At 36.0% G+C, this 11,430-nt stretch overlaps 1 protein-coding gene across 3 annotated transcripts; it reads left to right on the top strand.

Annotated features, from left to right (window-relative positions):
* The first annotated feature begins 212 nt into the window (after positions 1-212).
* LOC126794355 (probable cyclic nucleotide-gated ion channel 20, chloroplastic) lies at positions 213-7,255 on the top strand. 3 transcript variants are annotated; one of them, XM_050521050.1, is made up of 14 exons: positions 213-479; positions 834-1,364; positions 1,716-1,907; positions 2,167-2,265; positions 2,862-2,999; positions 3,476-3,581; positions 3,681-3,724; positions 4,182-4,445; positions 4,937-5,082; positions 5,472-5,549; positions 5,938-6,067; positions 6,242-6,488; positions 6,596-6,758; positions 6,958-7,255. In XM_050521050.1, exons 2-14 carry the CDS (start codon positions 855-857, stop codon positions 7,079-7,081), a joined length of 2,241 nt encoding a protein of 746 aa, XP_050377007.1. In that variant the 5' UTR covers positions 213-479; positions 834-854; the 3' UTR covers positions 7,082-7,255. The 3 variants fall into 3 exon arrangements, with proteins under 3 accessions (XP_050377007.1, XP_050377006.1, XP_050377008.1); XM_050521049.1 differs by having other exon boundaries at positions 3,476-3,724; XM_050521051.1 differs by lacking the exons at positions 3,476-3,581; positions 3,681-3,724 and having other exon boundaries at positions 214-479.
* Positions 7,256-11,430: the final 4,175 nt, after the last annotated feature.

Here is an 11,430-nt window from a genome sequence, read left to right as displayed (position 1 = left end):
TCAATAAGAAAAATCATCAGCAGGCATGCATAGCCAGCATCGGAAGCTAACCAATAAAATGCCGGTAGATTCTGCGATGACTCATAATAACTGTCAAACAACCGAAAGAAGACAAGACAAGACAACTCCAACAGTGACGTAAGAAACAAAGGTTAAACCAACGGCTGAGGCTTTGCCTGCAACTGCAACTGGTAGCTCTCTCTCTCTCTCTCTGAATCAGATAGAAGAGTCAGTTGTCAATCACACCCTGTTCTACGTTCTCCTCAATTTGCTTATAATAATTCGAAGGTTGCAACTTTACTGACTCTTCCACGTGTATTGGTCAGTCGTCGACGCTTTTAGTCTTCGCCGGCCTCTCATTTATTCTCACTAAAAAGCCTGTCTCGTTCAGATTTCTGAGTTTTCACTGTTCTACGTCTACCCATTTGGAGCGTCTTTCTGTTTCGGCTCAGCTTCAACCATCTTGCTTCCGAAATCAGGTCAGTAACAACCTCAAATCTTCTAGCAGCTATCTTTCTTTTCAGGAATTCATGGGTTCTGCGCATTCTATTTCTGTCCAGTTCAATCTTATGTGATATTATTCTTGAATCTTTTGCAAGCTCAAGTTCATATTTAATGCATGCATCTTATAATTGCAATTGAGAATTTATGTTGTAGAGTAGGAATTAATAAACCATGGGAGTTTTACTGAATGGAAATTGATTTTGTCCGCTGTACTTCAACGGTGTTACTGACCTGAACGCTTTTGTTTAACAGACTTATTTATCCAGCTGAATCTTAACTGGGTCTGGTTTGGCTTTGATGACTAGTGTCCATCGTTTTCCTTTCTGTAGGTCACTTTTAGTCTATAAGAAATGGATGATCATGGAAGAGATGAGGTACCTATGCTTTCAGATACTCATCCAGATTCATCAAATGAGCACCTGGCATTACAAATCGAGAGATTTATGTCTAGGACCAGGAGCGCATCAATTTCCATTCCTATGAACTCTATGGACGCATATGAAAGGGGTGAAGTTAACCTTGTAGGTCATACTGGTCCCTTAAGGACTCACACAAAATCGCCCTTCTTAGCTATGAGTGGTCCATTACATGCTAACCGCGGCAGGCCTGATAATGTTCTGAGGCTACCTCAAGGTGTGGCGGGGCAAGAAGCAGAGGAGACTACAGCAGAAAAGTTTCCTTCTACTAATGTAACAAACGAGAATGAGTGGACAAATGACGACTATACTGCAAAAAACGAACATTTACTGAGATCTGGCCAACTGGGGATGTGCAATGATCCTTACTGCACGACTTGCCCTACTGTCTATAAGCCTACTCATGCAAAATACTTGAGGCCCTCGGGTATCTTTGATCAAAAGGTGCCACTCTTTCTTTTCATTTCTAGAAGTTTTTTCTTTTTCTTCTGTATGTAGTTGTGATTACTTTGTTGTTGCTTTCTAGTACAATATTATGAATGCCCATCTGCATTATGAACACTTTAAATAGCGCTCTGTCAAATGGTTAGTTATAATTGGCTTCTCACTGTAATAAGAAACTCACAATATAGTTCATGTTTGCTTATTCTTTATTGAGTACGACATTTACTTTAAAGTTCTCTATTTACAACATTGTCAGAACTCAGAACCCATGCCATTTCATATTGTATATCTTCTGTAATGATTGGTTATAGAATTCCTACTTCTTATGCATACAGTTCTTTTTGTTTGCAGTTCCATAATGCTCTCTATGGGGATGCCAAAGGATGGGCGAGGAGGTTTTTCTCATGTCTGCGTCCATACATTCCTGGAGTTATGAACCCTCACGCTAAAATTGTGCAACAGTGGAATCAGTTTTTCGTCATTACTTGCTTAATAGCAATTTTTCTAGATCCCTTGTTTTTCTTCCTGCTGTCCGTTCAAAAGGTAGCATCGATTTCTTTTCTTCATTCCATAAATAACTTTGGAATTATCTATGATATATAGTTCTGCACTTGAGTAACAAGCTTTGGTTCTATCCATTTATTTATATAGCTGACCTAAAGTTCAGGGTAGTAAACTGAAATTAATCATATTTATAATGCATTCCTGAGGAAAACAAAATAAATTGAAACAATTTGTTTTGGTTGAATGCTCATGAGTTATGAGTATCCTTCTCACTTTGTTTTCGTCTTTTTGAATGCAGGATAAAAAATGTATAGTCATTGATCAGCCATTGACCACTACTTTTGTGGTTTTCAGAAGCATGACTGATCTCATTTACTTAATGCACATACTTCTCCAGGTAAGGAGTTCCTTTCCTTGAATTTATTTGAAACTCATCTTTGGGATGTTGTCCTATGTCTTTTTACCTGTCTGAACAAGTATTATAATCTGGTAAGAGACACCATGTTCATTTTTATAATCATCTCTTTACTGTCCTTAGATCTTGTCTCAAAGATCGCTATTGTTATGTTATAAGCGAGTAGTTGCTAAAAAAGTGAGCAATTGTTACCATCTTGGACTGCCAGTGGATGCATTAGTAACTCTATTACCCAAAACCTATTGGCAGTAAGTGGAGAGGCCCAAGCTATTATATAAAGTTTAATTTTTCCAGTCTGGGATAGGACATACTTCACAACCTCACACTTATGGGTCACACAGGCCAGTAACTCTCCCAACACTCAGTAGGATAGTATCACAAGTTCATTGAACCAAAACAAGATCTCTCAATATAGTCTTGAAACAGCTAAAATAAAGCTTATCATATATTTTTATGCCTTCAATGTACAGGCATTACATATACAATTTGATTGTTTAGCTCTACAGCTTTGCTGAGTTCTACTGTAATGTAAGCATCCACTGATAAATCAATTTATATTTTCTTTTCTCTCTTGGCAGTTTAGATTGGCTTATGTGGCTCCTGAGTCTAGAGTGGTTGGTGCTGGAGAACTAGTTGACCATCCAAAGAAAATTGCTCTCAATTACCTTAAAGGATATTTTCTGATCGACTTTTTTGTTGTACTACCACTTCCTCAGGTAAACCTCTGACTCTCTTAATTATTTTTTTCTTTATTGGTAATCTTATTTTGCATCTATTTAAACTTAAACTTACTTTTAGCAACTTCTTAAGTTTACATTTGTGTCATAGTATTAAGTTATATAGTAGGTTGAATATCAGTTAGTAAAAAATCCAAATGATCTTGTTTTACTATTGAGTACAGAAAACCCAAATGATATATATGATTGATTGTAAATAAAATAGAAAACTCTTCAAGGGAGATGGATTTTGTGAATTCTGGTATGCTGGCATGAGCTTGATAAGTTATTGATTTTTCCAAATAATACTGTTCAGTGGCTAGTCACATGACTTTATCTAGAATAAAAGTAAATTGGAAATCTTAGCCCGAGTGTTGAGAATATTAACCTTATAAAAGTTTTAGCATTGACACTCATGTTTTGATCTAAACACATCTTTAAAACCTTGAGGTAAACTTTGATATACTTATTTGTAGATCATACTATTGGTAGTTCTACCAAAGAACTTGGGATCATCTGGAGCAAACTACGCAAAAAATCTTTTACGTGCTGCTGTTCTTCTTCAGTATATTCCCAGATTGTGTAGGTTTCTACCTCTTGTTGCTGGGCAATCTCCAAGTGGCTTCATATTTGAGTCAGCTTGGGCCAATTTTATAATAAATCTTCTCACTTTCGTCTTAGCTGGCCATATCGTCGGATCATGCTGGTACCTCTTTGGATTACAGGTGAGTTGTAGCCATTTGATCTTGAACATTATTCTTGAATTTTCGTATAATAAACATTCTGATGTTCCTTCTAATGTGAAATCGCGCCAGAAACTATAATATGACCGTACGCTTAATTGTTGACCCATTGAAGATGAACCACATCTGTAATCACTTCTAAATTTTTTATGTAGCAAGAAGATATATATTTATGAGATACTTGAATATCCTGCCATAGTGAAGTATCCAACAACCTGTTGCATCAAGAAATGTTATGTGAATCCAAAATTTAATGACTAACAAAAATGGCAAACTATCAGTCATGCATTATCAATTGGGTTGTACTTGTGATATGCTAACATAAGAGTTCTTTTTTCTATTCAAAAATATTATCATGGTCATGAATCATGACCATAATAGATTTTTTATTGGGCATAAAAGTTTGATCATTCACTTACTTCGTTCTTTCTTGTCCCAGAGGGTTAATCAATGTCTTCGAGATGCCTGTAACGACTCCAAGATTGTTGAATGCATGAGCTTCATAGACTGTGGGCATGGAAGTGACGATGAAGATTCTAAAGGGAATAATATACTGCGGGATACCTGGAAAAACAATTCATTTGCCGGTGCTTGTTTTTACCAAAATGGTTTTGATTACGGAATTTACGCTGAAGCTGTTAACCTTACGACGGAAAATAGTGTAATCACAAGATATGTATATGCATTATTTTGGGGATTTCAGGTATTGCTTTATCTATGTATGCCTTCTTTTCTCTTCTCAAAAAAAAAAATGTATACCTTCTTTTGGCAGTTAGGTACTGATTTTTCCTTCTAGTCAATTCTGCTTATTATAAGTTAGTGATGCAACTATACTATCTTGTATCTCAAAACTAGTCATTTAGTTTGACTATCAGAAGGCTAGGGGATCTTCTAACCCAACTGAATCAAGTAGGGATGTCACAGTCTGAGAGAGTGCCATCAGCCAGATTATATGAGTGCACCACACTTCATTTAAGATAGTTGTTGCTAGCAATTGAATTTAACTTGAAATTTCACAACCTATCAGTATAGACTCAAATAAACCCTTCTCTGTATTATCCCATATAATTGAAAGATAAGTGAGTCCTAAATTGTTCTATTCTAAATGAAATTTAAAAGACTAAAGTTTATAGTCCTTAGTCTAAAGTTTGATCATTATCTTACTAACATAATAGTCCCATTTTTGTGATGAAGCAAATTAGTACTCTGGCTGGGAATCAAACTCCAAGCTATTTTGTGTGGGAAGTTCTTTTTACAATGGCCATTATTGGCCTAGGTCTCTTGCTTTTCGCTCTTCTCATAGGAAATATGCAGAATTTTCTGCAGGCTCTTGGCCGGAGGTACAATTTTTACACTCTGGTGATTTGTTCTTAATTCTTCCTACATTTAAGGTCACTTGATTGGAACATATCATGAGTGCATCTTTAAATTTGTTATGCCTGATTTACCTTCCAAAAACATGTGCGTCAAAGCTGTAGATCTTTGGTTTCTTATCAAGCAGCTGAATATTATCTAACAAAATTATTCTCTTGTTTTTCCGAAATTCCACAAGTTGAAAGCTATCTGTATTTTGTTATTTTTACTATAGTTTATGATGTGATTCATTCTAGCTAACAAAATTTAAGAGAAATATAGTAATGTAGATATGGGTTTTACCATTTAAATCCTGCTCTGGTTTGGAAGACAAAAGGGAAAAGTTGAACATTCTTGTTTGTCTTGCTGTTTACAGAAGGTTAGAAATGTCACTAAGACGTCGTGATGTTGAGCAGTGGATGAGCCATAGACGTTTGCCAGATGAACTGAGGAGGTATCACCGATCCAATTTTTATATATATACTTTTTTATTTGGCCTTCCACATGGTACATTATCCATTTTAAGCTGTGGAAAACAGAATCATCTGGAAACTTTTCTGATTGAATCGTGACGCAGTTAGCATTCAGTTATACATGCCACATATCCATGGGAGCGTGGTGCTAACTTTTGTTTCTGCAGACAACCAGTGTTGTGTGTGTGTGTGTGTGTGTGTGTGTGTTCCATGGAATATCATGCTCATGAAAAACTGTCATTCCCAACTCCCAAGTATGTCTTACAACGTTATAGGACCTCAAGGAGCTTATTCATCTAATTATCTTAACTACATAACGTACATGAAACATCCACTGCATGTGACACCTATGATTGGTCTAATATGTAGGCGAGTAAGACAAGCTGAAAGGTACAATTGGGCAGCTACCAGAGGAGTAAATGAGGAAATGCTTTTGGAGGTCTTGCCGGAAGACCTTCAGACAGATATAAGACGCCATCTCTTCAAGTTTATTAAGAAAGTGAGCGTCTTACAATCAGATTGCATGTATATATACTGATTATTTGTAAATGATGCAGTTATGCCATTTAGTTCAAGTCTTTTAAGTTCACCACAGTTGGTAAACCTTATAATATACATGGCGACATATTAAAATTGGCATGAACTCATAACGCATATATTGCTACTTCTCTAGGTAAGGATTTTTGCCCTCATGGATGAACCAATCTTAGATTCCATTTGCGGAAGACTAAGACAAAAGACATACATTCAAGGAAGCAAAGTATTGTACCGTGGTGGTCTAATTGAGAAAATGGTCTTTGTTGTGCGTGGAAAAATGGCCAGCATTGGAGAAGATGGGATTAGAGTTTCCTTATCTGAAGGGGATGTTTGTGGTGAGGAACTTCTCACATGGTGTCTCGAACATTCTTCGGTAAATAAAGGTACTAGTTCGATCACAACAGCATGCCTGTTTAACTTTAATGTCAAAGGTCCAGTAGCAGTGTCACCAAACATTCACACAAAATGACATCTGTGGTTTTTGTTGCAGACGGTAAAAAGATCAGGATTCCTGGACAGCGAATGCTGAGCAACAGGACGGTGATATGCTTAACAAATGTTGAAGCATTTTCACTAAGAGCTGCTGACATTGGAGAAGTCACCAGCCTCTTTGCCAGATTCTTGCGCAATCCACGTGTTCAAGGAGCCATAAGGTCAGACACAAATCAGAACTCAAAGAACTTGAGATAACAGAACTGTTGTAATCCGAGTATTAAGATTCAGATTCATTCATTTATGCATTGTTCGAGGGCTATTTCTATCCTAACGCGTATCATCGAACATATATAATAACACTGCAAGTCTGCTACACGCTACTTGACTTGTTAATATTGTTACATCTAATGCGCGCAGGTACGAGTCACCCTACTGGAGAGGGCTTGCAGCAAGATGCATTCAAGTGGCTTGGAGATATAGGAGAAAGCGCCTACAATCCCTACGTCGTGCAGACACTTCTCAATCCAATCATGCCTCATAGTTGAAAAGTGACCTTGGTTGAGTTTATGTGCAGATCTATGATTGAATACGTATTCACTGAAGTAATACATAATGTGTTACATACACGTACAATACTTACCCGAGTTAGATCAGAAGTGTAAATGGTCGAGTGTATGTACACTTGTACAGTGAATATATGGAGTTTGCTCGAGTCTCTTTCCCTTGGGACAATGGCTCTAGAGTCTTCATATACGATTCGGAAAAATGAAAGGGGAAAAGAAACAACCCGTCAGTCCCAATCGTCTCCATCAGTGACCTGTTATTTGTAATCAAGTGATCACAACTGTAAACTTTCAAAGATTACTATTAATTGTAGTAATGTTAAACTAAACTGGATATCGTTTTAGTGGAATGAAACGCAAGTCTGCGAAATTCATAAAAAAAAAATGAAATGTCCACTCTAGATCATTAACTCATACGCAGCTTCTTCAATTTTCTTGGTCGTAGTAGCAGCTTCACCAACTCCATCACCCAACAAAAACGCTCACAACTGCATTTAGCTTAATGTGCTCTTGTATGCTAAAGAGTAATTGATTGTGGTAGCTTTGTCTACAGAGAGCATGTAAATTCATGTCTACCAAACCAAGACACACTCTCGTCACTCTCGTCTTGTTTGCGCCTAAGAAGGGAGTAAGTACAACATCAAAGCTAATATGACTAGCTGATAAATGAAGTAAATTGGGCTATCTCAAACAGTTAATGCTAACTTTAACCTTTGTGCTACATTATAGCATTATTCATCTACCGTCTCCAACAATAGCACATATGCTACAATCTAGCACTATAATGTACATGCATTGAGTCCCACTGTTTTATTTTATTTTATTTTTGTGCAAGTAAGTGTGTGCTACTTGTCCTTACTGTTAGAGACCGTTGGTGCTACAATATAACATTTGCTACAATCGAACTCTTGGAGATAGCATGAGAGTTCGATTGTCTAGATGACAAGGTGGTGCTTATGCGATAATATTTGCACGGGTACCAGAATTCATTACAACAGCTCCAAATATGGCCGCGCGCCTTCCCTTGAGATTCTAAATGCTAGCCATTTCAAACTAGATCGAGATCGAGATCTATTCGATCAGATCGATCTAGCTAAACTTACTTCATAATGATAATTATGATGTAACTAAGCTCACGATTATAAATTCAATCAACTAATATGTTCTCTGATGGAGTCGGGACTCGGGACCATATTATACAGATGCATAGCTAGAATTAAAACTAGCTAGCTATAGTTTAATGCAATAATATTAAAACCACACAGTGATCGAGTTAGGTTTACACGGCCACCCCTTGGTTTTATAGTTCACCAAATTTCACAATTTTCAATAAATATACTGTACTGATCGTATTTACTGGTAATTAATAAGAGCAGATTATAAATTATTCTGATTATTTGCATATATATATATATATGGTCGGATCATATATATATATATATATATATCAATCCCTTGCTCGTACGTACATTTTAATATATATAGTACTGTCGTAGTTATGAAGTTGATTTGCTTATGTATTAATCAACATATTAAGTAGTGAATTATAGTGATGATAATCGGAACTAAAATGGTCTCCATTGATATTTACGTGCATGTTTCTCTGAAGGAAGTAGGGGTTAGCATATACAATATTATTAAAGTTGGCTTTTGATCTTCATCTAGCTAGATGGTCCATTTTTCATTATGTTCATGCACACAAGGACACACGACAACTTATTGCATGTATTGTGCATTGATGATCGAAAGATGGTTGCCTTTGCAAGCAAGCAATTGAAAATATAAGGTTCAAGGTAGCAGCTGCAGAGAGAGAGAGAGAGAGAGAGAGAGAGAGAGAGAGAGAGAGAGAGAGAGAGATGGCCGAAGAAAATTAACCAAGAGATATGTGATGCAATCTGATGGAACTTAAAGGGATGCACCACCAGTTCTGCAAGCAATATTTAATAATATGTTTAATGCTGAAAACTCCATTTAACCCACACCATTTAAATCTCGATCGATCGATCATGATGGAGTGAACAGTACATACATGCAGACTACAGAAATGGCCTCTAATTACAAATTTATTGATTATTAGGAAGTTTAATGGAGTTTTTATTTGATTGCCTTCATCATGCATGTATATAAACGAACTCGGTTAATCAATTACTATAAGTACATATTAATCATTGTCTCTTATTCTCTTAGTTAAATAAATGACTCTGTATTGAATAAAAGATACAGCTACACCAATAACATTAGCCCAGCTATCTACCACTGAAAAGCATGGCTTCCACAATTAATTAGGTCTCAAGCCTTGCTGCAACAGAGTATAAAGATCCTTTATTGATACTTGATATCCTTGGATATATGCACGGTTGGCCGTTGGCTTTAAGAAATGAACAAAATCGATCAATCATGCATGTAATTGGAAAAGCAGATATCTATAGAAATTAGAAAGGTAAAATCAAGAAAAATGTTTGAAACACATATACAGATGAACATCATGGAATGATAAGGATGGGCTTAGTTATGTACGTACATAAGTATAATTATGCAACTCTCATTAAATTTTATTGCCCCCGTGCATGCAAACATACCTTATGGTATTAAGGTAGAGAATTGTATGCATGAAGAATGAAACCGGCTCCTATCTTTGAAAATTCGATCAACAATTAGAGTTTAGTCAGTTTCTCATATATCAACTGCTTAGTTAACCGATAATTATAAAGAGTATATTGAATTGCATGTTCATTTTAAAGTCCTCATAAGTATTCCTTCATATTATCCTACATGGCTATATCGAACCAATAATATAAGTAAGTAGGAATCTGCAACTGAACTAAAAAAACCATTGACGGTGCACATTAATGCACAATAAGAAATGCTGAACGTTTAACAGTACGCGTGCGTAAGCTAGAATTTATCCTCTAGCCATTGGTTTGCAATCTCGCTTTGATATACCCTTTATAGTCCAAACTCCAAAGATTTCCGCACTAATTATTAGGCCTTCAACTGCTTAGAATTTCCACACTTGTTTTTGTGTATAAATTTGTTGCTAATCAATCCAAATGCATTCAAGTAGTGCCTCCATGTACTTGTAGCTAGCTTGTATGCGTTTATTAAGTATATCATGAACTAATTGAATTGTATATAGCTTTGATGATTTTGGAGATTGCACAAAATTACTCAACATTGATCAATATCCAAGTACATGTACATACGCTTAACCACTGGCCTTTTTATCTTTTTAATGTATGAATTAATTCTCCAACTGGATTTTTATTATCCATCTCGTAATTTGTCAACTCAACTTATCAGTACGCATGCAAACCCTAGCTTCTATAATAATTAGTGAATCATGTGTATTAATAACTGAGCGCTTATAAGTGTCAACAACGATTGGGTTATTAACTCTATTATGTATATGGTAATCAATTAGTTGAGGTAAGGGTTATAGAACAAACTAGTTAGTAGTTGATTAACTGAATGCATGTTTTCCATAATGCCTGATTAATTAATTGAAGGATTCCATGCTACGTACCATGATACACCCATCATTCATATTCCTATATGCATACATGCTAGTCTTTCAAGTCTAAATATCATAGGATATAATCTTTAGCCGTTGTACTTGTATACATACACAGAGCGAATTGTTCCCCCGGCCAGCTATATATCTCAAGCTTTCGATCAACAACGTAGTACAGTTATAGCTAATTAGCGTCGTCGAGAATCGCCGCCCTAGTTTGTGCGTGGCTTCAATGTGGCGAATATGTAATCAATATATATCAAGAACTTTCTGCATGCAGTGTTAATTTGTACAACAACCTCTCATCAGGAAAACTATTAGAACTAGTTTAATGACTTATCCAAAATTTGATGCCTAAACCTCAGAACTAGGGGTGAGTTTTGACCTACCTCGTCTCGTTCTTATCGATTGAGGTTGCAAATTGAAGCTTTAAATCTGTCTATGGCTCGATGTTCTTGACGTTAACAACTTAACATAATTTTACGGCTCTCTCCTAGTTAGCTTAACTGGTTCCTTAATCTAGGCTTTATAGTTGAGGGGAGAATTGTATGCATTATCTATGAGAATCAAATTCCAGTCACTTCCATGAAATTCCCCAGAAACCATATTTAAGAGTAAAATATTTAATTCCGCCACCATTAATTGAATAAATAGTGATCGAGTGACAATACTTGTATAAATATCATTCTTTTATGGACATAAATGTTCAACAGTCAACACTGTTCTATACAAGCTAGTTCATAATAACAACATCTGAAATCATATCACTGTTAATTAAGAAATAAAAAGTAACTTTAGACTTAACTCATTTCTCAC

This window comes from Argentina anserina, chromosome 5 (genome assembly GCF_933775445.1).
Source record: "Argentina anserina chromosome 5, drPotAnse1.1, whole genome shotgun sequence".
Taxonomy (NCBI): Eukaryota; Viridiplantae; Streptophyta; class Magnoliopsida; order Rosales; family Rosaceae; genus Argentina; species Argentina anserina.
Note: the sequence above shows the minus strand (reverse complement) of the source record. Positions and strands in the feature narration are given on the sequence as shown.